This window comes from Thunnus thynnus, chromosome 22, assembly GCF_963924715.1.
Source record: "Thunnus thynnus chromosome 22, fThuThy2.1, whole genome shotgun sequence".
Classification (NCBI taxonomy): domain Eukaryota; kingdom Metazoa; phylum Chordata; class Actinopteri; order Scombriformes; family Scombridae; genus Thunnus; species Thunnus thynnus.
The window spans coordinates 14,010,796-14,029,355 of NC_089538.1; the positions used below are offsets into that span (position 1 = coordinate 14,010,796).

Genomic DNA, 18,560 nt, shown 5'->3' on the forward strand with positions numbered 1-18,560 from the left:
GGTAAAGAGCGAGGGCAAGGACAGAGCGACATTACGCCATGCATGACGGGCCAGCACTTTCTGTGCCCGCCCAGCCATACAGTAAAGTACATTGATGTTGGCACCTGACCAGTTCCCCGAGAAAGGGTAGGGAGTGGGAAGTCTCTCCTCTCTCTTTTTTTTTTTTTTTTTGCCTCCCTCAGCATTTCTCCCTCTCTTTGCGTTTTTAAAGACCTTTATTGAATATCACAACAAAATTTACAAATATATTAAATAATAAAGTGTTAAAGTGCAGGACATTTATAAAGTACGGAGAGTCCAGCGCTGTCAGATCATAAGTCCTAAATGTTCCATGGAAGGCAATGAGATTTATCTATACTTCTCCTCCTATGGGGGTCAGCAAGTACCTTTTTGATTACTGTGTCGCTGTCGATTACAGTCTGCTGTATTACCACAGCACATATTGTTTTCCATCATTTTTATCTTTTTATTAAATTCTTTACAATTAAATTTAAAGAAATCTTCTCTATTTTAGTATTTCCCATAGTTTAGTATCAGATTCTGTTATCAAATCTTCATCTTTTAAACTCTGTGTATGAAGTTTCCAGAAGCCTCTGTTAGCTGAGGTTTCAGATGACAAAGACGTTTTAACCAAAAGATGGTCAGAGAAATCTTTTAAAACTCTTCTGTATTGAGTTACTTTTCATCCCTCTCTTTGCCTCCCCCGTACCTTTTCTTCATTCTCCTTCTGTCTGACAGCTGAGTTTGAAATTTCACTTTGCGTTACCTGCCTCACCATCAGAAAAAAAGGAGGGACGGAGAGGGGAGAGATGAAGGGTGGGATTGGGGGGGGGGGGGGGAGTATGGACGGTTGAAAAAGCAAAATCTGGAGAGGAGATGTAAGCAAGACAGGACTTTAACTTCCACCTTTGTAGCCTAGACAGCATTGTTATTTTTTCCACAAGCTTTTTTTGTATTGGGCCTGTATTTACACACTGGTTTTGGCTGCAGATTTAAATGATCATCAACTGAGACAATCTAAAAAAAAAGCTATCAGCCAAGATGCATGCTCATGCACCATGGCTGGATGTCCTTTTATATGACCAGGTTTGTCCTTTCGAACTAGTTCTGCTCAACACTCTCTTTTTGCAATCTAGCCATAAGCAATTGACTTTCACTCTCTTTCATACTACTGGATATGAAAATCTATTAGCAGAGCCTTGAAAAGGCTTCCATCATACAATCTGTCTAAGTGAATTTCAAATACATAGGACTGGATAATGCTTTTTTGATACCTTTTTTGTTTGGGGGAATAAAAATGTAATTAACAAAATATGCCAAAATGCTCAACACAGCAATATAACCAGGAGACATTTCGAATCAATCTGCACTTAAACGCAACTATTTGGCAACAATAAGGCAACATTGATAAAAATGAACACACGCTTGATTGATAAGAGTCTGCTAACTGATTTTCATACCACACAGAAATGAAAATAAACCGATGGCTGCCTCAAAAAAATCTCAACTTGTACTCCATGCATTTGAAAAATGGTCTGCAGAAATGTTAAGTGTACATGATTAGTATATGAACACACTTCAAAACCGCTTTTAACGCGTGGAATTCTTTGTTCTCGAGTGACTCTCAAGGGGGCCATAACCTATCTGACATAATGTGCTTCACCTTCATGTTCTTGCTAATGACTGTTGGATATATCTCGCACTGAGAACAAACACATTTCTGTCTGTGTGTGTGTGTGTGTGTGTGTTTGTTTGTGTGTGAGCGGTGACCTCGGCGCCCCCTCCCAGGGCCGGCTCGTTTTCGCTGCAGCAGCATTGCACAACATCACAATCAATGATGTGGGACCTGTCTGATGCCTGCTCGTTAATCACTTACTAATTATAGCCCTCTGTGCTCGCTCTCTCTTTTTTTTTTTTTCCCCCCTCGTTTTCTCTTTCCATTGCATTTGTTGCTTTATTTATCAGGACACGCTCCATCGCCGGCGGAGTGGGATTAGGCAGGGAGGCCAGCGAGTCAGCACTTTTTACTCCTGTGTCACTGTTGGCGGAGGCACGACAGTTTTTGGAAAGATGAAAGTTTGCCTTGTATGTGTGTGTGTGTGTGTGTGTGTGTGTGAAAGAGAGAGAGAGAGAGAACAGGGATTGTTGTTTAGACTTTTTTAAAGTCATCCTGCCAATGTGACTCTCCCCTCTGAGAAAGCAGAGGGCTTCATCATGTTTCGGGTGAGCGGAGAGGTCGCGCACAATCTCTCTGTCATCCCTGCTTTGTGCGGCCAGCTGAGGCCCCCGCACCACCCCGTGCGCCGCACAGTGCCACCTCCACAGGGCGAACGAGAGGGTAGGAGAAGATTGCACGGACGGACAGGAAGTCTCTCAGCACCACTTTATGTCAGAAATTGAAATATGAGTCTGTGGTTTGCTTTCCCTCACAGTGCAGAGACATGTATGTGTGTGCTTTTATAGCTAGTGCAGACTAGCAGGATCGCTGTACTGCTCACACTGCAAGACATTTTCTTCCATATTGCTGTCATGTTGACATGACAGGGTACAAAAACTAAGCAACTAATTAGGGCTGATTATGATTATTTTCATTGTCGATTAGTTTGTCAGATATTTCCTCCATTGATCGAAATTTGTAAAAAATGAGCATCACAATCTCCTAAAGCTCAAGATGAATAACAGCCCATGAAAAGATATCACTTTATTGATCCCTGTGGGGGAAATTCACGTGTTACAGCAGCTGAGCAAGAGGCTGTATAAATATATATAGAATAAGACTAAAAAAATCTAATAAAATGTGCAATAAAATAAAGAATAGAATACAAAAATGAAAAAAGAAAGTGTGTGCAATGTATATGTGTAAGAATAAAGCGCAGACATTGGTAGGGAGAAAACATCTTCATTGCAAGGACAAGGATATTCAGTTAGCAAGGATATTATGCAGAGAAGAGTCGCTGCTTAATTACCTGTCGATCAACTAATTGATTAATAAACTAATACTTTCAGCTCTAATTCAGTAATATAGCACGAGACGAAAAAAGCAACAAATCAACACATTTGAAAATACGGAACCAGAGAAAGTTTTTGCTTGAAAAATGACTGAAACCGATTAATTGACTGATAATTTCATCTAATTATGAGATTATTCCAGTTGTAGACATCTTGGACTCTCCTCTCTGTGATTCTGGATTTTTTTTTTTTTTTTTTTTTGCAGATGTTAAAAATGTTTTTGGGAAAAGCGTGCTCTAGGGTTTAGTTCGGACAGATATGGGGACAGTTTGATCTGTCTGTCATGGCGTGTCCCCCCGTACACAAAAACAAAAAAATACCTACACAGTGGAACATTCCCATGCTTGTTCTCTTTCTCAAACTTTCAACACCCCAAAAAAACTCTTTTGTAGTTTGAAATCCTCTGGGATCTGTCAGCCCCAGACAGAACTAATCGCACTTAATCACAGTCGCAGCTTGAAGGTCTCTGGCCGCGGTGATGTCATCATCGGGGTAGTGAAGGTGGCGTGGGAGAGTAGCGAGATCCTCAGTCTCACTTCTCCCTCTCTGCAGCGTTCGTATCCGATCCGTCTCATCAATCACCCCTTTCGCCTGATTTCGTCAACACCAGGATTGACTCGGGAGATCGCTTTGGGCCTGAGATGTAGTCTTTAGGGGTCCTGATGTGGTGTCGTGTGTGTCTGCGTGGATGTGTGTGTGTGCGCGGGCGTGTGTGTGTGTGTTTGTGAAAACAGTCCAAAGCCTGGCTTCAGGGTAGTGAGGGGAGGAAGTGAGGAGGATGGCTGTGAGGGATGAAGGGATGAGAGGATGGAGGAGGAGGAGGAGGAGGGGGATGAGGCTGGATAGGAGGCCAAAGGGGTGATGAGGTTTTAGGATCGAGGATCAGTCTTTCAGTGTGTCAGTCTGCCTGATTGTCTGTCTGACTGTCTGATGCTGCAGATCTCTCTCTTGCCAAGCCTGAAAGCTCCTCTGCTTACTCCCTCCCGTGTCTTCCCAAGATGCCTGCGCTGACACTTACTGTAACAAAAAAAAAAAAATATATATAGAAGCTTTTCACCTCCTTGATTCATGTTTGGTCTCATTAACTTCATTCTTTTCATGGTTTCATACATTTAAAATGTAAACACGTCTTGTCATATTTCAATAATCAAGATTTTTTCATTTAAAAAAAGGTTTATTCTAATAGAGATATATCTCAAGTTTGTGATTAAGCAGTTTGGGTGTTCTCACAGTAATCTAATATAGAGAGAGACATTTAATTCATCAAATTCACCTCTGGGCCAACTCTTGGCTAGATTTACAACTTTAAATTGTTCCCTAGAGAAAAACAATCACATAATTATTCCTTAAAGCTGCCCTAATCAATATTCTTATGCTAACAATAGATAAAATGCGTACGTGTTATGCGAAAGGCTTCACTCGTAGTGATGAACCCACAGAGAATGATCACATGACTCTGCAGTTCCTCTCAGCTCTGCATAGTTTCTATAACACCTTTCAGCCCATTGTTTTGGTTTTATGGCCCATGCCTTTGTTGTGGTTCACTGTCACATCATCATCAGTGTTCCAACCACAGTGGGGATCTATTTTCAGCAAAAAGAAACTGTGAAAACCATGACCACCAGCTTCCCAGAATCACACACCTTACAGAGAAAGCTAGCCACTAGCTAGTAAACACCTAGCGGCTAAAGAGCCAGATATTTCCCTCTGGAGTTTGTTTAGAGCAAAGCTAGTTAAAAAGAGAGTGAATATTGACACAAACACAACTCTAAATGAATGTTAATGTTGTTTGCTGGGTGTGTAACTACTGGGCAGTGTTTGCTAACATGTTAGCTATATCAACTTTTTAAGGTGCCAGTTTGTCAATATTGCTTTTACAGCTTGTTGCACCGCCACCCAAAATCACAAAAACAAATAATGAATGTAGCTTTAAGTTTTAAAACCTGACACCAAAAATGGTTTGGGCTTGGACTTGACTTCTGTGAGACTTGACTCCCTAAAGACCTGAAAGAGATTTTTGACCTTGTTAAATCCTAGAACATTAAAAAATAAATGAGACCGTGATAGGCAGGCCTCACATGACCGCACACTGTTTAATATTTAATCACAAGACCTATGCAATGAAACAAATGAGTCTTAACTAAAAATGCTATAAAAACCCCCCCATTATCAACAAAGGTTTGAAAAGAAATGTTGTAATATTCAGCATTCAGAGACCTGCAGTTGACCTGAGAACCGCCAAGGACTCGACACATGAGTTAGACTCGCCCCAAAAGACTGGAAAACATCTCTGCCTGGGAGTATCATCTTTAAAAATCCTTAAGGCACCTCACTTGGTAAAACACTGATCAGAGATGCATTTTTGCCCACAAGCATTTTTTTTTTTTTAATCAGGTGCAGTTTTTCACTATAACCAGTTGGTGTCCTCATGCCTCCACTGAAAACGAGATGCTATAGAAACACCAGAGCTTTAACTCCTTATGCTGGTAAAACTCTTTCCACCCTCTTTACCCTCCTCCCTGCTTTTCTCCACACACTGCCTCCATTATTGTAGGCTTTAGCTCCATTGCTTTGCCTTAATTGTTTCCTGAAGTTTACCGGGTTGTTTTTTTTTTTTCAAAAGAAGAGAGACAGTTAAGCAGTTTCCACAAATACACACACACACACACAAAGAGCGACACCGCCCCGCGAAATGACACAGGTTGACAGATGTTGGAAGGGTAAAAGGAGCGGTAGAGAGATAGCCCGAACGAGAGGATGTGGGAGTGAGGGAGTCGAGAGTGGGAGGGAGGGAGGTCAGAACGAGGGGAATAAGTGTACTGTAGAGGAGATCTTTGGCTGAGGGAGTTGAGTCAGGTGTGTCTGTTATTGGAGAAAGAGAGATAGTTAGGCCTCATTGCTTCCTTGGCAGTCCATCCTCTCGAGATAAGTCTATAAACATTATGTGTGTGTGTGTGTGTGTGTCTCGGTGGGTGCGGGGGCGGCTGTAACGCACGGTGTTGTGTCTGAATCGGCCGCCTTAACGCTGACCGCTCCTTTTCATCATCTCCCCCGCCGACTCTGCCGTGAGAGTATTTACAGATGCACAATTCACAATTAAACAACTCTCTCCTTCATGACCCCAAAACTAGAATTAAAACAATTAATTACTGTTAACCCATACTGGGGGTATAATTATCAGCCACCAAGCTAATTCATCCACACACACACACACACACTTGCACACACACACTTTGTTTCTCCTTTCCTCACCTTCCTTTAACTTCTATCTAAATTTAGAGACAGAAAGAGGGAGATATTGGTGCGAAACTCCTGGGGAGAGAAATGCACAGGTTGGCTGTCGGTAATTAGGTTGAGCCACTTCTTGCCATTGTTAACATGCTGCTTTAATATGAGACGGACCCCTCCCTGACCCTCTTAGGCATCTTCATTTCTACCATGATGTCTCTCTTTCCCACACGCCTCCTTTTTTTTTTTTTTTTTTGCCTCCTCCCTCTTCTGCAACGCACTCCTCCAGCCGCGTCTCTTCCTCTTCTTGATTATGGATTTTCACAGTCGCTTCTTCCTCTGTTATTATCTTTTTTTTCCCTTTTTTTTCCCCATTGTATCTTTCCACGCTCCTTTCCATTTTCTTTCTCTCAAGTCCTCTCCTTGGCCTTTCACACAAACCTAATTTCTCTCCTTTTTTTTTTTCATTTCACGCTCCCTCCATCCGTCCCTCCCTCTCCCTAACTGACTGTCCCGGCTGGTATTTTTGGCTGTATGGTCTCTAGAAATAGGCTTTTTGTGGATGGCAAGGTCAGCGGCTTAATTAAGAATGGCGAGAGGGTGTCAGAAGTTCACTTCCTTTTCTTCCTCCATTCATCCGTCCTTCGCTTACTCCGCACTCTTGTGTCTTTTGCAGGGTGGTGACAGCGACGATACAGTAGAGCAAACATAGCGTTGTGCATGGCAATCACCACAAGCTATTATGTTGTGCACAGGACTGTAGAGAATCAAAATTCAGGTCGAGCCCCTATGAAGATCGACATGTCTAGGTTTTTTTTTCATGCTTTGCAAAAATAATGACATTATCGACATGGACAATGCATCTGCAGTCTTTTTGTCTTTTTTATAACCTAGTGATTTTCACGCTGCTGCAGAAGCGTAACTTTAGTGGAACTGTTAGTCTATTTCTTGAAAACTGACAACAGTCACATTGAAGTGAATAGTACTACCCTTAATGGGACACCAATTGAAAGAATATCCTCTTATAAATACCTTGGTTTCTGGCTTGATGACAAGCTGTGCTTCAAAAAAAAAAACATATTAATGAGCTGACTAAGCCCTTAAAAGCAAAACTGGCATTCTTTTATAGAAATAAGGCATGTATTACCCAGAATTGCAGAAAGCAAATTGTTCAGTCAACCTTTTTATCCATTATGGACTATGGCAATGTAATTTATATGCACTCTCCTACCTCTACTCTTAAACCTCTCGATGCAGTCTGTCATTCCACCGTTTGGTTCGTAACTGGGGATGGCTTCAGAGCGTATTGTTGTATTCTATATAAGAAATTTGGGTGGCATTGGTTGGCAATGAGAGGAGAACGGTACTGAATTCTACTTATTTACAAAGCACTTCTTGGCAAACTTCCTGGGTATCTCACATGTCTTTTTAACTATAGATCATTGTCACACTGCACTATGTACCAAGACTATTTGGTCCTTGAAAATCATCATGTTAGTACTGAGATTGGGAAAGTGGCTTTTAAATACTGTGCTCAGCACAAGTGGACCAATCTGCAGAAGTTTGTAAAATTAGATGATGATGTTGATGTATTTGGCTTGTTTGTTATATAATCTATTGATGTAATATGTAATTTTTGTGTGCTTTTATTGTTTTTATGTGTACTTTTATGGTTTCTATTATTCTTATATATGATTTGCTGTTGATGTATACCGTAACTTTCATGTGCTTTTATATGTACTATAATCCAGGGTGTCCTTGTAAAAGAGAGCTTGCTCTCAATGGCCCTCCCTGTTTAAATAAAAGTTATAGGTATATATATATATATGTAATGTACTGTCCCTCAGTTCACTCTATTGCAGGAACATTATAATCTGAGATGTTCTCGCCTTTTTCCACCTACTTTAAGGGCATTTCCCTGCCGTACTTGTCACATCGGGGTCTGAATACTGATTTGACGCCGGTTCTATTCCGTCCTTGCTTCTTTAGAAGTGATAATATTGAGGATTGATTTGTTTTTGTTGCCATCCATTTCTCTTTTTTTTCACACTGACATTGACCCAGTACTTTAATTGCCATTGTCAAGGGAGACTGTAAAGAGGGTCATGAAGCCTCTAGTGCAACATCCTCCTTATTTGGATGCCTTCACAAGAGCTGCTGGGGGAAAACATGGAAGTAATGAAACAATACACACAGCCAAATCCCACATTACCCCATCAAGCACATCCTGTGCTTTACCCAAATCCCCAATACAGCAAGCATGTCTCCTTTTAAATATTTGAGAAGTTTGTTTTCGGCTTGTAGATTTGTTTTATGATATCTCCTTACACCCAGACGACAGCGCTGATGTGTGTTATTCTTGTTTGTGCTTCTTTAATGCAATTTGGGTTCACTTTTCAGACCATTTCAAGTTCATAATTTGAGTTATGGTCATTTGCGCTGGCTCATAGGAAAACATATAGTTTCCTGATTTGATTCAAATGCTTCTCGTCCAACAGCTCTATGCCATTTATTAAAGTTATTGCTTGAAAGGGAACAGGGAAGCTATTACTGCAAATAAATTTGACACTGTATTGATGGGTTATGGCTCTGGTTTGATGAGGATGTCTGTCAGTGGTGTTTCAAACTGAACGACTATCCCAGCCGACGGTAATACAGCATAAAATTACACATCTATTGATGCAAACAATGCGTTGACACTCTCATGTCAAGTAATTGTGGGTCTACAGATGCAGATAATAGGAATAAGCAGCAATTCAGTAACGTTATTAGCATGCATGGTGCTGTGCGACTGTCTGCTTGTGTTTATATACCTATTTAGTGTGTGTTTATTTGTGTCTCTGTTTAGGAGATGTATTCCAAAGGTATGATCCTGGCCAGCGGCATCAGACAGGTGCGAGGATTGGGCGACAACAAGTTTGAGGTAGTCACCACCCTTCGGACCTTCATTTTCCGGGCTGATAGAGAAGGTAGAACAAGTGCATCTTTTAATTTTTTTCTGTTTCCCTCTCCCTCATCTGTATTTTTCAGTCACTTATCAGCTACTAACTCTGTTCTTTCTGCTTGTCAGTCTGCCTCTCTCGCTCTGACCATCCGATTCCCTGTCTAGCCTTGTTTTTCTCTCTCGCTCTCCCCCTGTATCTCCGCCTCTTTCTGTCCTTTCCCTCTCCCCCCTCCCTTCCTGTCCGTCTCTTTTTCATTCTTACCTCACTCTCTCTAAATGTCTCTGTGGTGATCTTTTGTCTCACTTCTTTCTCTCTTCTTGTCTCTCTTTCTCCACATGTATTTCTCTCTCTGCCATTTCATTTAATCTTTGATTTCGATTTTGCACTGCTCCCCTCTGAAAGGAAAAGTTCAACATTTTGGTAAATTTGCTTACCTTCCCTGAATGAGATGAGAAGATTGATACCACTCTCATGTTTGTATGATAAATATGAAGGTACCCCCACCAGCCTGTTAGCTTAGCTTTGCACAAAGACTGGAAACAGAGGGGAACGGCTAGCTTGTCTCTGTCCAAAAGTAACAAATCCACCCATTAGCACCTCTAAAGCTCAGTTACTTTACATCTTCTTTGGTTAATCTGTACAGTCTCTATTTAATGTTTGTACGTTAAGTACAGAGCTGAAGTTAGCCTAGCTTAGCACAGGAAGAGTGGACTAAAACAGCTAGCCCTGCTCCATCCAAATATACACCCACCAGCACTTCTGAAACTAGCTAGCTAACATAATATAGCTCATGTGTTTAGCATGGACATAAACAGACATATGAAACAGCTAATTTTTGGTTTTAGGGGAAGTTACACAGTGGGAAACACAAACTTTTACCATCCTGCTTGTACAGAAACCAAAACCTGTGCTTATTGACCGTATTCTGCAACTTGCACAATAGCCAGAGATGCTGCACAGTTTGTCAAAAAATAGCTCCATTACAAAACTCTCCCTAAAATCTTTATATCTATGTACAGTTAAAAAAAGATACATTGTGTAGACAGATTTAGAGTTGTTCGTAGACATTTTTTTTAAACTGTAAACAGTGTTAGGTTAGCTGTTTCCGCTGTCTTTGTGCTATGCTAGGCTAAACACGCCTTGACTTCAGCTCAGTAGTTACCACATAGATGTGAGATTGATATTGATCTTCTCATCTTACTCTCAGATAGAAAGCAAGTAAGTTTATTTCTCAAACTGTTGAACTGTTTTCCCTCATTATTTTCTAGTAAATGCTTTATAAATATGCTCAGGGAGATCTCAGTGAAAGTAATAACTTCATATCCCTGTCTGAAGCTACATTATTAAGTCAGTCTAAAATGATAGAATATGTAAAAAAAAAGAAGAGCAAACCTCGAATCTCAGGAACTGTCCTTTTTAATAGTCCTTCCTCCAGTGTCTCTTCTTCTCCTCTGTCAGACAAAACGGAGTAAGAGTTGTCTCTGCTTATCGTATTTCAGCTGGAAGCTTTGTCTGTGTCGGCCTTAATGAGAGGGGAAAGAGACACTTTCCGCACCTTACCTCCTGCCTGCTTGATGGCAGTCTATTAGGCAGCTCAGGTCAAACTGCTGATTCACTAATCAAGGGTTCATTTCTGGGGTCAGATGCTGGCCGCACTCCGATTCATTTGAACGACTGAGATCAGAGAAATTGAGTTTTGCATGGTTATGACTCATTGTGTGGTACAATGTGGATATTAGGAACATTGTAAAACTGAAAGGTTTATTGACCAGATCATTGAGACCTCAGTCAGAGTTATTGACATATTGACATCTGTTGAGCTAGAAATAGAATAATCATTATTTGACCTACTCATCATCGGTATTGAGCATCTGCTTATTGCTGATAGGTTCAGCTGGTCATTTTATGCTTGATGCTCAACTAGAAATAACACTCCAGATGTTGTGCCTCATTAGTCAGTGTAAGCTGGTGGTCTAATTGTCATAGAAGCAAGCTTGTGAACAGAAAAAATACCTCAAATTCCAGCTGTATAAGTCTGAATAAGACACGCTTCAAACAATGTTGAGCAAGACACTTGACGGTCAAGTACTCGAGCTGCTTTTATGGACAAACTCAGTGGTCTACACCATGTCAGAAGCATTCTGGTTGTACTTTGTTCACTTATTCACTCTTGGCCATTCATATCAATGTCTGTCATGTGTTATTATTAATGTAAAGAAGCATTGTGCCATCTGAGGTTCACAGCAATATAAAAGAATATATTGGAAAGCGACAGTCACAGAAGTTCATGCCAGTTCATGCCGTGATAGTACAAAAGTAACACTGATTTGACGCTTAAATCTGGATTAATTGTTTTCTTAGGGGTACCACAACGAGCTGTAAACACAGCACTGACATATTATCACCTTATAAATGGTATTGCAAAGATACTGTACTAGAAGTCAGTTGCATATTTATGAAACATTAGCATTCACTTCGAGTTGTTTCCAATTGCCCAATAAATTTAAGTGCAATATTCACTCATTATTCTATTCACTCTCTCTCCTTTAGTTCTGCTTTGGTCTTCACCAACTCCTAAAGGAAATATCAGGCTCTCTAGCAACTAAATGCTCCACTATGTTAAGCCAGTTACTTTAGTAACTTTTTGTCTTGGCCATCTGGTGCTGGGAAGTTAGTGTACAGTTGGTTTATCAGAGGTCTCTGGTGAAAACAGCTGCCTCTGGCTGCAGTAAAAGGGGTTGAGTGTTATTCAAAAGCACCAGTTGAAAAATCAAAACAATGTGCTCAAAGACATTAAAACGCTCTGGAAAGCTGAACGAAAACTACAGTCAGGTAATAATTCTCTGTGGATTCTTACCAGGAGCGACACCTTTCAAATTACACGTAGTCATTTTTATCATTTACTAATGGCAACATAAAAGTATTGATTTGTGCAGCTTTAACTAAAGTGGGAGTTATTTTGTAGCTAATAGTTGAAGGTTAGCAAAGCTCTGCTATGTATTCTAGATCAAAGAAGACATGAAAAGACTTGTTAAACAATCAACTAGCATTTTGAAAGTACTTCAGTGTTTGTACTCAAGCATCAACAACAGTCACTACAATTCCACATATATATAGGTTTAAAATATACTTTACCTGCCATTAATTTTGTTTGTAGTCATATTTTCAGAAATTAGTGTTGAATATTCACAACATCTTTTTCTGCCATTTGAGACGACAGCAGAGGGACTTGATACAAGCTTGGTTGATAACCTTGGACCCACAAAATTCAGAATCAGCCATTGTTTTGTGGAAATGATTTTGCAATACGCAACAGTAATGGTCTTTTCTCTGTAGTAATAACTATCCCCATGCATACTGTTTTGGTCAGTTGCACTTTCAATTAGTTTTAACTGCTCCCTCTATTATATGATACCTCCACTCCATTCTAAATAGGGGGAAAACCTTTAATCTCTTGGTTTTTTAATTAGGTTTTGGGCATTTCATGCCTGTATTAGATAGAGCCAGTAGAGAGATGACAAGAAACGAGGAAGGAAGATATGCAACAAAGGTCCCCAGCTGGGTATTGAACTTGGGGGTGTTGCTGTTTTATGGTTGGCCACTTAACCCCAAAGCCACAGGAGCGACCCCAAAAACCTGTAATCTCTTAAGTGTTAAACCAAATAATTTATGTGTAACACTTGAGGTCACATGCTGTAACAGTTCATCAGCTTATTTATACACTAAATGAAGGCCTCATTTCATGCTTGTGTGTAGGTCAGCAGCCATGTTTGTGATGGCATACAACACAATAACTACTGTATATTGTGTGGTGGGGAAAATAAAATTTGTATTCTTTTATTATGAGATAAAATATAAACATTTGAATTGGATCTCTTTTTCAAGCAATTTCACATCACCACAGGTTTAAAAAAAACAATAAAGCCAACAGCTTGCCCTTCAAACTGTTTTCATTAATTTATTTATTTTTCACCACACTGAGTACTGAGCATCAGTGATCTCTCCTCTCCCTGTTGATTCAGTGCATCATCATATCGATGACTGCCAGCTTTTTTTGTCCGTTTATGAGTCGCGGGTGCTCAGCGGCATCATTTATCACACTGTCGGCTAGCTGATCGTCATACGTCACACTCAGCCGTTCTGACAAGAGCTGGAGGTAGAGGGGGGGGGGGGGGGGGGGGGTGGTGGAGGAGGCTGTCTGATTTGGAGGTGGCCTCTAACTGCCTCGGATCTGTGGGAAGCCTCTCGCAGAGGTGGCTCCGCCGTCAGAAGGAAGGGTCGGGCGGAGAGATGCAGAGGGAAAGAGAAGGAGAAAACTTGGCCTCATCACCTCATGCATCTTTAAACAGGCCCACTCGCCTTGTAGCGGAGAGTCATCAATCTTTGGGGAAACACACGAGAAAGAGGGAGACATGAGGAGACAGAGGGAAAGAGAAGGAGTAGGTTAGTGAAGTGGAGTTAAGGAGCCACTGGGCTGATGCAGTAAGGGTGAGAGGGGGAGAAAATGATGGAGTGATGGTCAGAGGAGTGTGTGAGAGTGTTAAAGGCATCGAAGAGGGACAGAAAAAACGCAGGATGGGCGCAACAAGGGGAGGAAGGGATTAAACGAGGGAATAACAGGACTGAGTAGAACGAGAGAAGCAGACATGCAATCTCGGTGTGAAAAAGCAACAGAGAGGTAAAGGCAGAGACGGCAGGGGGAGATGAAAAGGGCAGAGTGAAGATGGAGAGGGGGAAAAGGAGGGGGGGAGAAGTGAGTGAATAATTGAAGGCCACCGGAGAGAGTGTGCACACAGCTGTCGGCTGATTCTCCACTTGGTCCGCAGGTGGCCTCTTCCCTCAGGTACTGTCAGCTTGAGAGAGTGGAGATGGAAGGAGGAAGGAAGGCAGGCAGGCAGGCAGGCAGGCAGGGAGGGAGGCAGAGATGGAGTGAGGAAAAAGAAAAGAGAGCAAGGGAGGAGGAAGGAAGGGAGGGAGTGATGTGGAGAGTAGTGGCAGCAACGGGGGGAGAAGAAAGCAAGAAGGAAGGAGAGTTTGGCAGGAAGAGACACGGAGGAGAGTGATGGAAAGCAGTCAAGACAGACGGGGAGAGTGTTGGAGAGGTGTGGAGGGGATGCAGACAAACATGTTACAAGAGAGAAGATGGGATTTATTGTGGGGGGAAAAAAATGTTGATTTGTATTCCGATGCTTCGGCAATTGCCTTTCCACAACCCCGCTCATAACACATGTTGGATTTGTTTGAAATGACAGGAAAGAGTTAGAGAGATGTAGAGTTTAAGAACAATTAAAAGACCAGAGAGAGGATGATGGCAGAAATAAAAACTCAAGAGGACATACAGTGGTGCTTAAGTTGTTTATACAAGACATATTTCACTTTTCCGTTTTGTTTTTCTTTCATTTTATTGCTCCATCTTTGTCACCATTTCGGGAGAGGAATATCTCAGGCTCTTTAGTTGCTAAATTCTCCACTGTTTTCACCAGTTTGTTGCCAACAAGCAACACAGATGAGAGTGGTGAGAGTGAATAAAGATAGTAAAGTTGCAGGTTGTAAAAAACCAAAACAATGAGCTGAAAAATGTTAAATCGCTCCATGGACAACTACAGATATTTTTCATCATGATTTGAGCGATTATGAGCGAACATGTTTTGAACGATGAATGATACAGAATGTAAACATTGAATCATGTGTATATATGCACTGTACATTGGCATGACATGATTGAAAGGAGAGAAGACAAAGCAAATGGCCACAATCTCTCTACTTTATGTATTTTTCTCTCTTTCTCTTTTTTATTCCTGTTGATGGAGACTGTGTGGGCGTCCTGTAAGATCACTGTCGAGCGCAGAGTGGACCTGGCTCTCATCTCATCCACTTTCAATGAGGATTATCTGCCACTCTCCCCGTCTCTCTCTCCATGTAAAGTGGAATTGTCTTTCAAATACATGTCTATACATCCAGGATCTCTTAGCGAGTGATAATTTGGCAAGCTTCGCTGAAGGTTGATGTGCGAGACAAATGAACAAAAACATATACTCAAAACATATGCAAGACACATTCAGATGCACACATGCTACCATAACACACAGGCGGAGGTGCATGCCACTATCTGCTCTGTTTCTCTCAAGTTTCTCGCAATCCTCCCACCTCCTTCCAAGCTCCATCCCGCCCTCCTGCGCTCAGATTGACAGCTTGGGCGAAGAGGGAGAGCAGAGGGAGAAAGGAAGGCCCTGAATAAATGAACAGGCAAATAAGTGAGCACAGGACAGGTAATGGAACTCAGAAAGCACGGTGGGAACGGAACAGTAAAGCCTAGTGATGTAAAGAGGAGTCAATAATTGAGTAGGTGATTCATTATTGATGCCAGCTCTTTGTGAATTCATAAGAATCTGGGAGGTAGCCAGACCAGGAGAGTTAAAATCAGGACCAGGCAGTGGATACAGTTTTTGGGGGTTCAGGGAGGGGGGTTAAAGTGTGAAGAAATGCCCAGGGAGGAGGAACTTTTCTTCAGAAGTGGAGATGTTGGTACATATACACATGCAAGGTCAAAGAGAGGCACACGTCTGCAAAAAGGCTACAGGAGGGTCAGGAGGTCACAGTCAAGAGGCTAATTAAGGTCAGTTTAAGACAATGTCAGGTCGACAGCGGCTGCAAAATGATTGACATGTCATTGAGAACGCCACCCTCCCTCTGTCACTCAACAGAGGGAGAGCCTGTTGAGGACACACCGGCAGGTCACTGAGTGTAATGCAAGCTCAGTTGGCAGTCATTTTAATGTTAACTCATTCATGACAAGTTGGAGAATTTCAGATTTTTGACCCACGGAAAACCCAACTGAAACCTTGCATAAATTAATTTTTTAAGACAGTCAGACCTGATCCAAACAGACCTGAGGATAATTAGGCCGGACCCAAAATGCGGTTGACCCTAACAGACACAAATAGAGAGATAAGACGAACACTAAAAGTGATATGATGTGCCACCAATTAACAAGCACCTGTGGTCAAAGAGAGTTGCATCTACATGTGCACTCAATAGTTCACACCTTAAAGTGAAGGGACACTCTGTGAGGTGCAAGAAAAACATTTTATTTCTCCTGTGATGATAAAGATGCATGATCAGAAAATACTGAAAAATGTCCATTGTTTATTCCTTATGTCCTATGTGACATAAGGACCAACAGTCAAAACCCCAAAGATATTTGGTTTACAATGATATACAACAGAGAGAGGCAGCAAATCCTCACATTAGAGGAGCTGAACCCAGATAATTTTTTTGGCATTTTTGCTTCATTAGAATTACTGACAAATCGTTGCAGCTCTGCTTGGATTTTGAAAACCTGCAGTGTCCCCATTTGCCACAAACATATTATTAAGCCAGTTTCTGGCTTTAAATAATGTTGGTCCAGTAATTATTTTCCTTGCTTGTTTAGGGTAAAATTGGTATCTACCACCACAAGCACCTGCAACTGGAAGTAATCATCACAAAATAGCTCTCTGGCTTGTTAGAAAATGTTTCATTTACCATTTTATTTTTCTTTTTTAATGCCACAAGCTTGACTAAGTCAAGAATAGACACTGATAATTAGTTATCTCTAAAGGATTTGTGTAACATATGACCTGCATTCAAATGTATTAGTTATGAGATAAATCTGTGTAGATTCATCTCAGTCATCTAGGTAGTGAGATGTCTAACAGTGTTCTTCTGTACCAGAGCACTGGACTGAGTTGTTGTTGGATCATATTCACTCCTGAGGTGTATTTGAGCGAGGCGCTGATTCCCCACCAGCTACAAGCCTTCTGTTCTTTACATGAGCTGTGGGAAGAAAAGTGAATAGACACATATTTCCATCAAGAAGATCAATAGAGTATCACAAAAACAATTACTCTCTCTACTCTTAAATTGGCATGCTTCAAGAGTGTAATTTGTTAACCTAATCCAAACATTTCCTCATGCTTCCTCAGCCCACAGTACAAAGCTAATAGTACAATTGATTTTAGTGGCATGATTTGTGTTTCGGCATTTTTCCTCTTCAGAAAAGAACTGGCACATAACAAGCGTAATAATGGATAATGAAACGGATGTGATTACACCAAGTAAAGATTCTTTACTCATTATATATTAGAGAAAAAGTGTGACCATCCACCTGTCACAATCATTGGTATCCAAAAATACCTTTCCTAAAAAAGGGCATGTGATGCCCTGCCCTGTCCGACTGCACACATTCTCTCTGCTGTTCTGACTCCATCACTCTGTCACTTTGAATATTTCAGAGAAGTGGCTGTCAATCTGTCAGTTGTTGTTTTTTTGTTTTTGGATATTGAGTTTATTGCCACTCAGGTTTTGAATAGAAGTGCATTTACTTTTCAAAAAACTTCCTTCCTTTATGATTTTTTTTTTTTTTTAGAAAAAAGCAGTACAAGAGATATTTTTGTTGCCTTTTCTCAAATTTGCAGGTCAATCCCAACTGATAGCTTAGATTTCATATCTGATTTTTTGATTTCCTTTTTCTTGTACTCTTTTTTTCTGTCTTGTATTGAACAGTTGCCACAGTGGGTGCTGTTGTGGACTTGTGATGTGTGTGTGTGTGTGTGTGTGTGTGTTTACAATCCTTTGGTATCTCTGGTGTTTCCACTTTGCAGGCTTTGATAGCACAATGTCTTGGGCGGTAGGGAAATGGGCTTTAGAGAGCCGGCTTCGTGTCTTCTTTTATGTCCGTTTGAAAAGTTGCAGAGGAAGATATCTGAGAGGCCTTTTGAGTGTACATTGTTTGAATATAAACCTGGTTGGAACATGATGCATTGTTCTGCATTTTGAGCCATTTAGCTGTGCTGTAATCCATGGTTATTTACAATAAGTTAGAGATTCAGTGTCCTGCTCAAGGACAGACAGTTTTTGTGAAGTGCCAGTTACAGAATAGTTGCTAAATCCCTCCCTCTAAACAAAGATTGCCCAATCGTATTTTAGCAACGATAACTAGGCACCAACCATAACTAGCTTATTACCTACAGTAGTAACCTAGCATTACTTCCGAGGCCATGAGTTAGCATATTATTAACTAACTTCAACTGTCTGTTATGGCCAGAGTATTTGAATCTCTTGTAATGGCAGCTATCATAGTTAGATAGTAAACAGCATTGTGTGGCTCTATTTGTTGATTTGTCCAAAGTGTTTGACTCTGTATATCATGAACTGCTATTGCAGAGACTAAGCTGTATATGCCTTAGTGAAATGGCTCTGAATTGGTTTAAGAACTATCTATCCAGAAGAACTCAGTGTGACTCGGTAGAAAATTATACCTCAGCCTCACTTACAGCAAACAAAGGTGTCACTCAAGGATCTATTTTAGCCCCTATCTTATTTTCTATTTTTGTAAAT

General features: G+C 41.0%; 1 protein-coding gene and 1 long non-coding RNA gene across 3 annotated transcripts in view; one reads left to right on the plus strand and one right to left on the minus strand.

The window, feature by feature from the left end:
* The window catches only part of arap2 (ArfGAP with RhoGAP domain, ankyrin repeat and PH domain 2), a 138,755-nt gene that overhangs the window by 11,672 nt on the left and 108,523 nt on the right, over positions 1 to 18,560 (plus strand). For both annotated transcript variants that reach the window (XM_067579056.1, XM_067579055.1), the window contains one exon: positions 9,086 to 9,206. In XM_067579056.1, coding sequence (XP_067435157.1) covers positions 9,086 to 9,206 — 121 coding nt within the window. The remainder of the gene's footprint in view (positions 1 to 9,085; positions 9,207 to 18,560) is intronic.
* LOC137174055 (uncharacterized) lies at positions 2,687 to 10,826 on the minus strand. The gene is made up of 2 exons (XR_010925264.1): positions 10,575 to 10,826; positions 2,687 to 4,026 (listed from the first exon to the last, which is right to left on the minus strand). It is a non-coding gene; the product is annotated as an uncharacterized lncRNA (long non-coding RNA).